This window comes from Octodon degus, unplaced genomic scaffold (assembly GCF_000260255.1).
Source record: "Octodon degus isolate 3935 unplaced genomic scaffold, OctDeg1.0 scaffold00220, whole genome shotgun sequence".
NCBI classification, from domain to species: domain Eukaryota; kingdom Metazoa; phylum Chordata; class Mammalia; order Rodentia; family Octodontidae; genus Octodon; species Octodon degus.
This window is the reverse complement of record NW_004524796.1, coordinates 1,719,238-1,734,405: the sequence shown is the minus strand read 5'-3', so window position 1 is coordinate 1,734,405 and position 15,168 is coordinate 1,719,238. Positions and strand designations below refer to the sequence as shown.

The window sequence follows — 15,168 nt, the reverse complement described above, 5'->3', positions numbered from 1 at the left end:
AGAGTCTTAATTCCTTATTTATTATTTCTATATATAGGAAAGACATGTATTTACAATAAAAAACTAGAAATAAACCTAAAAAATTTTAAGTTTCTGTATCAATTCTGTTTTGTGAGGTTTTTGATTTTTGTTTTGATGAGCAAGGCACTTGTCTAATAATGTAATAAAAAGGAAATGACCCTAGTAGCCAGAGGCCTAACATTCTCTGCGCATGCTGGGTCCCTTCGGTTTCCCAGCCATCCTGGGGTTGCTGTTTACCATGTTCTCTTCTTGCATATTTAGCTTATGAATGAGCTCATTAGAATTTATAGCACATCAATGCACTTAACTTGTGAGAAGGGATACCTGGATGAAGGGTCCCCAGATCTCTAAACACCTCCCAAATAAAAATAATAGCAAAGAATCATTTTACACATGCTAAGGGGTAGCAAGAACATTCCACGAGAAGCCAGTCCTGGATAATGAAACCTTTGTACCTAAAGGAGGCTTAGCAATGTTCTCCAAGGCTCTCATTTTACAAACAAGGAAGTAAAACATGAAGATTAATGAGTTGCTCAGGATGCCCAGCTGGACTACAGTGGAGGTGGGTCAGATGCCAGGTGGGGTACCTTTGCCTCTCCAATTTCTTCTAGGTCTCCATAGATATCCAGTCTAACTTATGGTAGCTCTAATATTTAAAGGAATAAATAACACCAGCATAGAAGAGTTCTGACTTTATGTAATCTTAAAGTTGTTGGTATCCAGTAATGTGACAGCAAGCAGAAACACTGAAATGACACCCACGATTTGGAGGCAGATTTATTTATGTCGATGGACAGTGATTGGGATCGTTTCCAGAATAGCAGGCTCTGATCTCTGCTGGTTTAGGGCTTATGTGGGATATGCCAGCAGGAAGTACAGGCAGAATGGCTTGTTAATTGGAGATGGGCATGCACAAAATGCATCCCAGTGGCCAGATGTTTCTAAGAGGCAGGTGCAACCAGAACTGCAACAGGAACTGTTACCTGGGTAACTAAGAAACAGAACGTGCTGGCTGCGGGTGGGGGGAATCTTCTGTTACAGTACAGTCACTTTATTGTAAAGGGATTTGTACCAAAAGCTACAATAGCTGAGTCTCTGTTCCACCTAGCTTGTTTCTTTTAATTTAACCTCAGCACCATTACCATCAATGCCAAGTTCCCATCTCACACCAGAAAGAAAGGAAAGAACAGAAGCTGTCATCAAGAAATCAGATAATAAAAATTGCCTGCCAGGCCATGGGGGAAAAGGAGTTATGTACATTGTTAGTGGGAATCTAAACCAGTGCAAGGAGTATAAAATTCAGTATGGAGATTCCTGCAAAAAGTAAAATTAGAAATTCCATTTGACCTAGCCATTCCCCGTGTAAAGTTCCCCAAAGAGTGAAAGACCTCACAGTGCAGCGGTGCTTGCATAATCATTCGCAGCAGCAGCAGTCACAGTAGCTAAGTCTCGGCAGCAGCCTGTCTGTCCACCACCAGATGAATAGGTGAGGCAAATGGGACACTTGCACACGACGGAGTCCTGCTCTACCCTACAAAGGAGTCATTTGTAGGAAAATGGATGCACCTTGAGGTCATCATGCTGAGTGACATAAACCAGGCACACAAGTTTGAGTATGGAGGCAGATCTTTGTCAGAACGGAAGTCAGGAGATGGGAGGAGTGAAAAGCGGGAAGGGAGGGCATGAGCAAGGAGTGGAGAGGAGGAGGTGCCCAACCTGAGGACTGTAGCCCCAAAGTGGAGGCACAGCCCAGGGCTTTCTGCTCCCTATTCTGCAGTCTCACTCGGATTAGTAATTAAGTAATAGCGGTGGCCTCGCCCTCCACTGCCCCAAAGCAGGATCAGGGCTCACGCCTCCCTGCTGCTCCTCCTCGCAGGCTGCGGTGGGACTCTGTATGGAGACAGCGGCTCCTTCGCCAGCCCCGGCTACCCCGGAACCTACCCTAACCACACTCACTGCGAGTGGGCCCTGGCGGCCCCCTCGGGCAGGCGGGTGGTGGTCAGCTTCGACCTGTTCAGCATCGCGGACCCAGGCGACTGCGTGCACAACTACCTGCTGCTGCACGACGGGCCCAACGCGGCCTCCGTGTCCTCTGGCCCCTACTGCGGAGCGGTAAGTACAGGGACACTGGACTCCCGCTTCCGACTTTTAAAAATGGAAAGTAACAATAAGGTAGACTGGAAAGGCAGACATTGGCAGCTCAAGACTCTCACAAGCTAAGGACAGTACTGTAATCACCGGCTCTGATTTTTCTATCCGGGGAGCACGAGTGCCACCTGGTGGACATGGCCTTTCATTACTCCTAATTCCCAAACCCGACTGCCCCCAGTCCCTTGGGCGCTGCTTACTTCACAGACTTCTGCTCCCACCCAACGCTGGGGAAGAGTCCTAGTGTGTTGCTTCTAAATGCTTCAGAAGCGCTCTGGGTGCACGTTCCAGGACTGCAGACTTGCGTCTATTTCTATAGCGACTATAGAGTACATAGGGACCAGAACTGCTGACAATTCAGACACATGACTTCATCTCACTTCTACTTCTTGTTGAAATTCTTTGAAACAACAGTGACAAGTCGTTTGACTGCATCTGCAAAGTTCTAATGTCGTAGATCTCCCCCAAACATCACTTTAGAATTTGACGCTGAGAGCTTGCAGAGCTATCAAGGCCTGAGTGGCTGCTGGTGAGACCTGTTTCTAATGATCCTCCCTTGGCTTTTCCAATCAAGATGGACAGAGAATTCAATAACTGGAAATCTAGAGAATTTTCAAAATATAACTCATTTGTAAACTTGATAAGTGTTATTTTCAGAAATTGCAGAAAATGGATCATTTTTTTCCCAAAACCTTGAGAATTCTACCGTAGTATTCTCAGCACCTTTCCTTGAGCACATTGGCCTAGACATGCGCATTCCTGCACTCCCTGGTGGAGCGCTCCTTTCACCCTTAAACACATCTGTCACGAGCATCTGGCCAGGTCGATGAAATCATGCATTTTTTTCATTGCATCATCTGCTGTCTGTGGACAACATCATGGTCCAGCCTAAATGATTTAATGAAGCCTGTCCACTTGGTAGGTCGGGCCATGGGAAGCTTTCGCTACCAGACAACTCAGCAATGACATCTTGTGCAGAGTGACTGCGTGGGGAGAGGTTTGGATCATGGCCCCTAGGTGTCACCTCGCTGTGCACACACAGAAGGCCATTATCCAGAGAATCAGTGAAGGTCCCAATCCTAGATCTGAATCTTGCAAAAGAGAGGCAGAGGCAATTTTAACCTGCCATTATTTTGTATTTGTGTAGTGTGTGTATACTCACATGTACGTGTGCTTGTGTGTGTGTGTGTGTGTGTTTGGGCTCCCTGTGTGACACTCTTGTGAGAAGAGAAGTTCATGCACATCCTGGACGGTGCTGATAAAAGGAAACTCAAAACTCGGGCACTGAGAAGAGCACCGATGGCCATTTAAACCAATGTCACATTAAATCCAAGCAGATAGCTAGACATGGCAGGTGTGATAACTGTTAGGCTTCACAGCATTTCCCCTGCTTTGCACTTTTTTCCATACATGTGGCTTTATGCACCCTTGGAGTCCCCATTCTCTGATAAGCTGATGTAGCAGGCTTGCTTAGCCCATAAGTTCAAGACCATCCTGAACAGCACAGTGAGATGCCATCTCAGAAAAACAGTAGACAGAGCTTCATATGTAATTGTATTTTCCATAAATGGAAGGTACCACCCATTTCTTTAACATATAAATTTTAAATATAAACATAAGGTATACATATGAATGAAAAGTTATAAAATATAAAGTCATCAGGTCTGGTAGTGCACACCTGTAATCCCAGCACTTTGGAAGCTGAGGCAGGAGGACTGCTTTGAGTTTGAGACCAGCCTGGGCTACACAGCTAGCCTGAATTGCCTAGCAAGACCCTGTCTCAGAAAGACAAAAATGAAAGAAACATAAAGTAAGTTTGTACAAAGCAGTGGAAGTAGACCTTCACATTGTGAATGTAGACACACGACTATATGAGGATTTAAAGGTATTTCATGTTATGATAAAATAAGTATCTTTGTTCACAAGGAAATTTGGTGTCACTTGCAGCTTCAGAATCAAAACACATAGGAAATGAAGGGATGATAGGACACTTTCATTACTCTCAAAAGAAACCTGTACCCATTTCCCCTCACACTCCACTTCTTGAAATAGTCTTGCATAAAGTATCGACACTAATTTTTGCCAAGTTGACTTCTAGAAATATATGCAGGATCACTATAAACTCTACAAAACTTTATGTAATGCTTGGGGTTTTTTTTATTACATTTTTAGATACCTATTCAAATTTTAAAAACATATAACTTGTTGCCTTTTTCTGAATTATAGGACACGAACATAGCTCCCTTCACGGCTTCTTCAAATCGGGTCTTCATAATATTCCACGCCGAGTATGCAGCACAGCCATCTGCATTCCGGTTAACCTGGCACAGCTGAGGGGGCAACTTTGGGTTCCTCGGCACTGTGCTGTTCCCAGGGGCCAGCAGACAACACCAGGGACAGAACGCTGCCACCTTCACCTGGATGTGCCTGTACCTCTGAGCCCAAATTGAACTTCCGTGGTTGCCGCTGAGAATGTAACGCAGTCAACATTTATACCTCGTTTTGGGGGCATGGACAACCTTCTGTCACCTGGCTGTGAATATCATTCTTTCTTCTAATATCCTGAGCTGAGGCTTAGAGATTCTTTAAAGGTTTAAGCATGGTGTAAATTTTTTTAAAAATGAATAAAGGTATGATTTTCATGGTGGGTGTGAGAGTTAATATTGAAGTGTATAAAATTAGGCTGCTTTACTATTTATCTCATTAAACCTTAGTCTTTTACTATGGCTCAACACAGAAAGCCTGGCGCGACTACCAAAGTCCCTCTCATTTTATCCTCCCTTTGCCTTGTGTTTTTCCTGGCAGTGCCGAGTTTTCTCGCATTTACTCCAAGGACCCTTTTGTCTCCTGCTTAGTGAATTTCTGTGTTCTTCATTCTCTGTTACCCACCACTCCACATCTCCAGAACATTTCCTTTACTTTCCTTGCACTTGACCTCTTCTCTACACTCCTAAGTACTAAGGATGCTTGCTTTTCCTTCCAAATATCTTGTCTACTGTTTACAGCTCAGCTTGAAAGTTATTACCTACATATAGCTTCCCAAACCCCACACGTAGGACTTTCTCTTTTTGATGTTTTCACAGCAATTAACGTGTGTATGTGTGTGTGTGTGTGTGTGTGTGTGTGTGTGTGTGGTACTGCTGATGAAATCCATGCTAAGCAGGAATTGCTTCACTGCTGCACCCCCCGCCCACTGTTTCTTAATCAACTTATCTGTGCACAACTCATCTCCCCTTATTAATCTGTGTGTTCCTTGTAGACATGGCTCTCGAGTGTGCCCACAATTGTGAGATATGGAATGGATTCCCTCTCACCTGATAAACAGTCACTGTGATCCTGCTTAGTCACCCCTGTATTTCCAGGGGTGGACAGATCGAAAGTAGCATGGGTTCCTCATGACAGGGATGGCGCGGAGACAGCCCAGGGACCACTGCAGGTTGATGGCTTGCAGTTCCAGAGGGATGGCACTGAAGTGTGCTCCCTGGGCCTGCAGACAGAGGCCAAGAAGGAAGGGAGACCATGACACGCGGAGGGGGCGAGGACACATCCAAAAGCAAGACTAAGCAGTAGCCTGTAGAGTTCCCCAAATCCTCAAAGACCTATGTATTTTCAAAATAAGTTATTAAATCTAATAACTAAAGATGTTTACCACTGAAATGCAGTGATATCTGTTTTGGAGATGGCTTCCTCTACCCGCCCCCAATGCAATATATTCCTTACATTTTTTTCAAAGAAAAACTTAAACCTGAATTATAATGACATTGTTTAAATTTTCCACTTTTCTCTTTACCAATGATAATATCATTATTCACACCATTGGAATATTTTTTGCATAAATGTAACACATATTGCATTTATTATATTGAAATAGTGTTTCATGCTTCTAGCATCATTAATTATACTTTAAAATTGTATAATATGTCAGTTATATATATTTTACTTAACGACTTCCTTTATTCACATATTTGCTTCATTCTTAACTTGCTACTATAACAGATGAACATTTGGCAATTTCTTTTTGCTTAACTAAAAAACACTTTATTTTGGAATAACTTCCCAGGAAGTCGAAAGGTCTTGCATGCAGAAAGCTGATGTGCCCCTTTTACCCAGTTTCCCTCAATTTTACATAATAAGTTGTAAATTACTTCCCATGGGTAGCTTTAAAAGTGGAAGATCTCTTGTCCTATATTGCTAAATTACTGGCTAAAAGGATCTGAAAATTTACATTTCTGCTACCAGTCAAAGTTCTGCCAGTTTTAGAAAAATTTTCAAGTAGAAGCCAGAAGTTATTTTTGACTAGCTAATTCATTTCAATAAAAATCCCCAAGTGTTCTGAATTTGAGAAACCTCTAGAAATAAGTGAACACTGGCAATTTACAGGGAGGAGAATTCTGTCAGAAATTCTTAAACACTTCAAAATGGTGATAGCAATGCATTAAACCAAGTGTGGGGGTCCACTGACCCCTAGAAATCTGTGGAATAGTCCAGGTCACCCACCCAGGAAGCTGGCCTTGCTCTCTGTCTTATGCAGATTTGGAATTATGGGACACATTTCTTTAAGAATTATATTCAAGATGGGTAAGAAATTATATACATAGAGAGACAGAGACAGATTGGATATTTGTGTGATATAAACAGTTATACAGCATATATTATATATGCAACATATATAATATGTATATTATATACATAATATTATAATAATATTAATAACATATACATACATATAATTTCTTATATATGTCATATATTCATATCCTTATATATGGATGTGTTTCTTTGTGTATCCATTTTTTCAAAACATATATAACTATTATGTACTTTAAATGTATACTAATAAAAGAGAATTATACGGGAAAAGTGGAAAACAAGAGGTGAATGACCAGGAATTTGTGAGAATGTGTTATAAGGAGAAATATTGTTTGTGTCTCACTTGCATCTCTAGCTCCTAAAATCTTTGCAATTTCCCAAGTGCTGAGGTGCTAGGTACAGGCTCTGGTATTTGGTCTTTGAACTCAGTTCTTGACACAGAGTACCCCAGTCTATCTGAGTTTCCTAGGTGATAAGAGTGCATTTAGTTCTAATGAAGAGCCTCTGGTGGATTTCTGGATGGTGACCAGTCATGAGAAGGACCAAGCTCCAGTGGGAAGAAGTTCAGATGTTCAACCCCACCCTCCGTCCTTCAGCAAGCGGAGGGAGCTGAATGTTGAGTGAGAATGGACCATGCCCATGGGATGAGCCCACCATAGAAATCCTTCAAGTCTGAGATTCAGAGGACTTCCTTGGTAATGAACACACCCACATGCTGGGGTGGTGTACCCCAACTCCAGCCTGCACTAAGGACTCCCGCACTTTGTCCTATGCACCTCTCCATCTAGCTGTTCAAGGCATATGCATTCTTTGTTATAGCTTTATCTTTTATAAATACAATAAGCCAACAAATCAGTTTCCCTGAGTTTCAGGAAGAGTCTTAGCAAATGATCTGAACTAGAGGAAGAGGTTATGAGAACGCCAATTACAGGAGGCCATCAGAAGTACAGGTGACCGCCCACTACCCCCTTGGGACTGACACAAGGTGTGGGCAGTCTTGTAGGACTAAGCCCATGGGATCTGCTTTTAAGCACAGGCAGATAGTGTCATAATTGAGATCCACTGTAGGACAGGAAGCTGGTGTCTGCTAGATTGTTTGGCATGTGAGGAAAACCACACACACATTCTCTCTCTCTCTCTCTCTCTCTCTCTCTCTCTCTCTCTCTCTCTCTCTCTCATTCTCTCTCTCTCTCCTGGTGTCAGAAATGCTGGGTACTGAGTGTGTGGGTAGCAAAAGCAGTTCCATTTTCTCTATTTCATACAGAAGTAAAGATAGACCTCTACAAAATTCAGGAACTGACTGGGAGCCTGCTTACAAATGCAACAGAAAGAAATTGCTGCCTAAAATAGCTTTCAGAGAGAAAGGCAGCAGGGTTGGAAATTGCAATTCCAGGTGCTGTCTGTATGTGGGACTGGCAAGTGCCAGATGAGAAGGTGGGTTGGAAGAAATGGAACTGTGTTAGCAGGCACCACAGTCACCATCTTCCACATAAAACTGTCCTGTCCTCTCACAAACAGCAAGCATCCCCAGGAAACCAGATGTTGATCCCAGACGGAAACAGATATACATAAACATAGATGAAAGAATCTACTCCAATTACCCAGAACAATCAGGTCAGGTCTTCAGCTTAAACATAATATGGAAACAAAGATCAATTAGTAACTGGAAGAATCCTAGGAGCATAAAGTGGAAAAGAACTAAATAAACATGTATGAGAAGGGACCCTTGAAGAAAGTAATTCAACAAACAGAAAAGATGCATAGAAACCATCATTCCTAGGGAGATTTGAGAAAAGAGATCAATCATTGAACAAATGCAGGGCAATAGTAAATAAAGAATAATGGAGCCCAAATCCAACAGAACTGGTGCCCTTGTGGGAAGAGGAAGCAACATGCTCTACATAGGGAAAAAGCCCATGAAGATCTACAGAGTAGCAGCTTTCTCTATATCCAGGGAAGCCCTCAAGAGAAATCAAACCTGCTGGCATTTCATCTTGGACTTCCAGCTCCCAGAATGTTAAAAAAATATTTATTTATTCATTTGTTTATTTATTTGGTACAGGGTCTCACTATGCAGCTCAGAACTTGTAGTGATCCTTCCATATCAGCCTTCCCAGCAATGAGATTACAGGTGTGCCACCACGCCCAGTTTTAGTGCCAGCCCTATGGCATGGCATGTGGTACTTGGGATCGAACCTGGGTCCTTGCACTTGCCAAGAAGGTGCTTACGCTGCCAAACTATCTCCACGGTCTGCTCCCAGAACTTTTTTTTTTTTTTATGAATTTAGGACAGGGTGTACAGGGTCTCACCATGGAGATCAGACTCGTAGTGATCCTCCTGTTTTCAGCCCCCTAAGAGATAGGATTAAAGGCATGTGCCACCACACCCAGTCTCAGTAGCTGTCTCCGCGTGCCCAGGGCACTGGGCCAGCACAGCACGCACACCTGGGATCCAATCCCCGCTGCTGTGCTCTGCCTAAGCAGGCACTTTAGGCAGAGCCAGCCCTTGCTCCCAGACCTTTGAGAAAATGAATTTGTATTGTTTTGACCACTCAGCCTCTGGTAACAATCCTACAATATTCACAAGTTATTGTACTTTCAACATGTCCTTCCACTATCAGAAATGGAAAGAACAAAACAAGTTATTAGCTTTTCAAAAATTATTTCTGTTGATTCAAAAATTGGATATATAATAGACTGTCAACTAGTAGATAAAGATGAAATTAGAAAATTATAAATGAATGGTAATATTCAAAAGGTGAGAAAGGAAATTTTACATAATCCTGTATTTTCCCCCATATATTACTTTTAATTATTAAGGGAAAAATAGCAACTTTATGGTGAAAAAATCGCCAGACACCTCCTTAATCAAGGGATCTGAGCTTACCTCACCAATCTCAGGAGAAAACAATGTCATCTCTTCTTTGAGTACACAGAAAAAGTGGTATTTCCCCAAATTTCATACCCTAAATCTAATTATAAGAAAATCTCAGACAAAACCACTTCAAATAACATCCTACAAAATATCTGACCTATATGCATACATAATATCTAATTCAAGGATTAAGAAGGCGGAGGAACTGTTGCAGAGTAAAGACTGATGTATGCATATTTCCATTTGCAATGTTCCTTAAACAAGAACTCTCACATTTAAGGGTACAGATCTGTCTTTCATCCAGCTGGCTCCAAGCGTGTGTATGCTTTTATCTCTGTGTTTGTCTGTCAACCTACCTCTTTTTCCATCAATATTATTGATACCAGAAGAAGGACTGCCTTGTCACCTGTCTGTCTCTCTATCTACCTACCTGTCATCTATCACCTGTTTCACAGTATGTAATTGTCTGTAGGCACAAGGTTCAGCTGAGAGGAAAGAACGTATTACTGGGAGATATGAGTGGAACTGACAGGAAATACCAAGGCAGAGCCCAGTTTCGTCAGAATTTAAAATTTGGCTACCTTTTGAAAAGCAAATTGGAGATTTCTGGGATTCTTAATTTCACGTCTCACGCGGGCTTTACTTGTAGTTTCTTAGGAGGGTCGGAGAGGGGACTCCAGGTGCTCAAGACCAAAGCTCTGGTGCACAATGCCAGCGAGTTCTGACAAGAACTTACGGAGTTTACAAAAATACGCTTTTGAGCTGCAACCTGAGGAACCTGACAGAATTGTAGACGCCAGCAGCTAATACGATAGAGTTCCTTCCTGGGGAAGGACTAATGAAATTAAAATTCTAGGGAAGTGACTAACAATAGCAGGAGAATCACTCACTTTGAGATTTTCCAGGACTCACCGTAAGCTAAGACCTTTTTTCGGCCCCAGGCGCAACAAATTTCCCCACTTCCGCCCTCAATACTCCGACCTTCTATCAATTAACTGAGCATGCGCTAATCCTGGACACTCCCCCTCCCTCCCCCCGCCTCACTTTCAAACTGTGGAGGGAGGAACTAACGTCGTTGTGGGGCGGAGTCTTGGAGCTGACTAAAGGATATGATTGGTTGGCCTCGGGGTTCACATTCTTCTATGGGCGGAGCCTCTCCCTCCGGCCAAATTTAATGTACTGTTCTCCTAATTTGGGAAGTGTCGCGTGCGGGCGGGGCGGGGCGCGGGGGCGGCCAATGTGCGCCTGCGCGGAGCGGCGGGACAGGGCGTGTTCCGTGTTCCGGACGGGTTTGCGGTGAGCGAAGGCATCTCTGCCAGCTGCACGCGTCTTGCAGGAGTTCTCTGGGTCCCCTGCTGGGTGAGTGGGTGCCATTGCACCCAGGTGTGCTTCTCCACGCGGCCGAGGCCGGGCTGGACACTTCCGACCCTCTAGTCTCTCCGCTGCCCACCGTTCAGCCTGGCCAGAACTGGGGTGTGGCCGCCGGAGGGCTCTTATCCTGTGTTCCCCGTCTGTCCTCCTGCCATTGCCCATGTGTTGTGTTGTCGTTTGGTGCAGAACATGTCCAAGTCTCTGAAAAAGTTGGTGGAGGAGAGCCGGGAGAAGAACCAGCCGGAAGTGGACATGAGTGACCGGGGCATTTCCAACATGCTGGATGTCAACGGCCTGTGTGAGTTCCCGGCGGCCCTCCGCCTGCCCCAGGAGCTGGGAGGGTTTCTGAGTTTGCCCAGGAACTGCCAGTCCTCCCAGGAGAGGTGGGGATGCTTTCAGTCGCACGCAGTGCTTGTAAGCATCACTTGTCCGGAGCGAGGCTCGGAAAGTTTGCGATGGGAACACACTGGTCCTGGATCTTGGTGGGTGGATCGTGCATGTCGTTTACCCAACACACAGAAGTTACATGATGAGAGAAAGTTCTGTGCCTGGAGTGTTATACACATTTCTTGACACCTTATCTATTTCTGGGTCTTTATTTGCGTTTTGTTAACTTTTTTCTTGAGCTGTATGTAGTGAAAGCCTCCTAACTTTCAGTGTTGCCTCCACGCTGAGGGGCTAGTTTTATCACTGTATTCCGTTTGCTGTTGTTCTCTGGCAGCGTTCATTTTGTTAGGTTAACTGCCTTCTTTAAGATCAGGAATTGCACACTCAAATCCCTGAAGGTGGGATTGGGCTTGAGCTCCATCATAAGCGTCTGTCCCAGTGGGCAACTCCAGCCTGAGCTACTCAAGCTCAAACTGTTGCCACCATGTTTTGCTAGATTTTCTTCGTTCAAGAAGCCAAGAATGCAGATTCTTATAGGAAATTTCTTCCTTTTTAAATATGAGCAACTAATTTCAATACTTGAAAAATACTGTGGGTGAGGTAAAGCATTTCTTTAGGCTGCATATGACATAAGTTTGGGTTTTCTCCTGGAAACATAATGTAGCTCTCCTTCCCTAACAGTTGTGCCCCAGGTTCCCCAGCGGGAGGGGCAAGGTCTTGCAGAGTCTGGCCACAGCCTTGTCCTTGCTGTGCACTTAGCCACACTGAACAAGTCACCCCGCCTGAACCAGCTGAACTAGAGCATTTCGTGCCCTCCCTTCTCCCCACTCTTTTCACCTGAGGTCCTCTTGCTTCTGTCAGTAGTCTACTGAGATGTCTCGGCATAGAAGAAGCCTTCTGTGTACCCCTGATGCAGACACTCCCTCCTCTGAAGTTGGACATGCCTGTTTTTTTCCCCTTTCCCACCGCACTGTTAGATGGGGAGGGCTAACCCTGTGCAGTATTCACTTTTGCCTTCTTTACCCCAATTCCTGAAACACAGGAGGGGCTTCTAGGTATTGGATAAATGAAGAATAATGGATGAGGCTTACAAGTTTGTGAGATGCAGTCCAGGGTGTGACAACAGAGAATAAGAGGAGGTGTCCAAGTGACCTTGAAAGATGATGGGTAGCTTGGTAGGCACGGAGAAGTCGCGTTTACTCTGAATTCCTAGTTTGTGCCTGGGACACATTTGGGGCCGATGCTGTTGGTATATCTTGGCAGAACGAGTGGAGATGAAAAGTTGTAGATGCCTTGCGTTTGGTGAGCATGATGTAATCACTGTCCTTAACTTTGGTTGTGTATTACTTAGCACCTCAGTTCTCTTTCTGTGTGCTGTTCGCTTGCATTTGAGATGGGTTCTGGCTCAGCAGCGAGCAGAGGTCTCTGGCGCTGGCTCGGCAGCTGAGGGCTTGGGTGGGCTCCACACTGCCCCTGCCCAGCTATGATCATGAGCTTGACTGGGGCACTGTTGCTGTGGAGGCAGAAGAGGGTGGGGGCAAGGCAGGCACTGGCACAGCTCTGCCCTGGACCATTTCTTCCTTATAGCAGCCTTTCTCTTGGGGCTGAAGAGAGAGTTGACTCTTAGCAGAAGAGAGAGTTGACTGAAGAGAGAGTTGACTCTTAGCAGAGCAGCTTTAGGTGCCTCTGCATTTGAAGGAGCATCATGTAATATTTATAAGCGAAGAGTGTGGCTTATTTGTTTCACTTCAGCTTCGTTATCTCTCTGAAGCCTTGACTTTTAGAACGTATGAAAAGATAGCCACTTGCTTCCTGAGAAAAATGTTTGTGGTATAATATTGGGTGGAGAAAAAGCAAGATCATTCTTCAGTTTTCCCAGAGAAGTGGCTGAGGAAGGGAATGTGTTGGGAAGCTCACAGAAGGGCACTTGGAGATCCCACAGCCTGTGGCTTCTGTGGTGACCCAAGGACAGGCTGCCCGCTGCTTACTCCTGGACCTCTGCCCTCTTTGGGGTACAGAGTCCTAGGTTCTTCTGCACAAGCTGCATCTGCAACATATTCATCAGCCATGCACACAATGTGCATTATTTACAAGAATAATTACAATACTTGGTATGGTTACAAGAGTGTCTTCCTTTACTTACACAACTTTGCATAAGAATGGAGCTTTTTATAATGTAATTTTATTTTTTATTTATTTATTTGATAAAGGGTCTCACAGCTCAGACTCATAGTGATCCTCCTGTCTCAGCCTCCCCAGCACTGGGATCACAGGCGTACACCACCATGCCCAGTTTCAGGGCTGGGACAGCATGTGGTGCCTGACATTGAACTCAGGTCCTTGCGCTTGCCAGGCAGGCCAAGAATGGAGGTTTTTTATTTCTTTAAAGCCTATAAAGTGCTTGAGAGAAAGGAGTCTTATGCACCTTGTGCTTTGCTTCCTCAGAGATAGATAGTAAGTTACCTTTTAAAGATGTTTTGAGGAATTTGCTACCAAATGCTTCCTCAAGGGGGCAAACTTACTAGTCTGGAAACATGTTGGACTGTAGTTTCCTGGGCTGTGATACACTGGGTGCAAGTTCTGCTGCTTACCACTGTGTACCCTTAGAGGAGCTTCTTATGGACACTAAGTAGCACTTGGGAGGACTAGTGTCTTACTTTTCTTCAATTGCTGAGACAAAGTACCCATGCCCAAAATTAAGGAAGGAAAGGCTTATTTAGCTCACAGTATGTGGAGGCTTCAGTCCATAATCAGCTGGCTCCAAGGCAGGGTGACATGGTACAGGGCCAACACTTCAGGGTGGCAGAAGACAGCAAAAGCAACAAGAGCAAAATGGGAAGGGGCCGGGGAAATAGCTCAGTAGAATAAGTGCTCGCCTGGCAAGTGCAAGGGCCTGAGTTCAATCCCCAGTTCCGGAAAAAAAAAAAAAAAAAAAAAAAAAAAGCAAAATTATTTCCTCACTTATATTGTATGCTGCTCTCTAACCTAGGGTGAATCCTATTTCCTCACTTATATTGTATGCTGCTCTCTAACCTAGGGTGAATCCTTTACACCCACACCATATCTGTGCCCCTCTCTTGCATAGGCTCAGGGTATTTACAAAGTGAGGACCCTAGTTGAGTTGGTTAAACTTCTAAACTTCCCAAGTTGACACAATGTATCGACCATTACAACTGGTTTAGTGCTAATTTCAGTAGTGTGTATCAAATGGTAAGCATCAATAGGAATATCTACGTACAGGTGGAGAGCCCGGATGTAACCAGTTTCAGGGTCATCAGTTGCCTGAACCAAGAATTTAACTTGGTTAATTAGGCTGGGTTAATCTATTGTGCTATCTGTTGGCATTTTTTATGTTGCTTGTTAGAACTTAGAGTGTCTCACATTTTTGCCTAGGGTTCTGTCCGATGAGGTGGCTGTTATTTTGATACTTCTTGCAATTTTGTATTTAAAAATTTTTTTCTACCTGGCACATAATTTGCACACACATTCTTCCTTAAAGTTTCCAAGAGTAATACTGGCCATGTTGTTCTTTTTCTTAAACAGATTTTACCCTGGAAACTTGGAATAGCATCTCTTTCCATGAATGATAAAGTTACTTTTCAAGGCTCCTGTCATCAGCTGACATCAATTGTCATTTCTTTTATTTAAATCTCTCTCTCTCTCTCTCTCTCTCTCTCTCTCTCTCTCTCTCTCTCTCTCTGTGTGTGTGTGTGTGTGTGGTACTGGGGATTGAACTCAGGACCTTGGAATAGCATCTCTTTCCATGAATGATAAAG

At 44.0% G+C, this 15,168-nt stretch overlaps 2 protein-coding genes across 3 annotated transcripts in view; both read left to right on the top strand.

The window, feature by feature from the left end:
• Cubn (cubilin) overlaps positions 1–4,816 on the top strand; it is a 301,005-nt gene extending 296,189 nt beyond the window's left edge. The window contains exons 66-67 of the mRNA XM_023705447.1: positions 1,898–2,133; positions 4,396–4,816. Of these exons, the coding sequence (XP_023561215.1) occupies positions 1,898–2,133; positions 4,396–4,503 (344 nt within the window). The 3' untranslated portion in view covers positions 4,504–4,816. The remainder of the gene's footprint in view (positions 1–1,897; positions 2,134–4,395) is intronic.
• Positions 4,817–10,894: 6,078 nt separating this feature from the next.
• Rsu1 (Ras suppressor protein 1) overlaps positions 10,895–15,168 on the top strand; it is a 202,856-nt gene continuing 198,582 nt past the window's right edge. For both annotated transcript variants that reach the window (XM_004645188.3, XM_023705443.1), the window contains exons 1-2: positions 10,895–10,993; positions 11,192–11,303. In XM_004645188.3, coding sequence (XP_004645245.1) covers positions 11,195–11,303 — 109 coding nt within the window. In that variant the 5' untranslated portion in view covers positions 10,895–10,993; positions 11,192–11,194. The remainder of the gene's footprint in view (positions 10,994–11,191; positions 11,304–15,168) is intronic.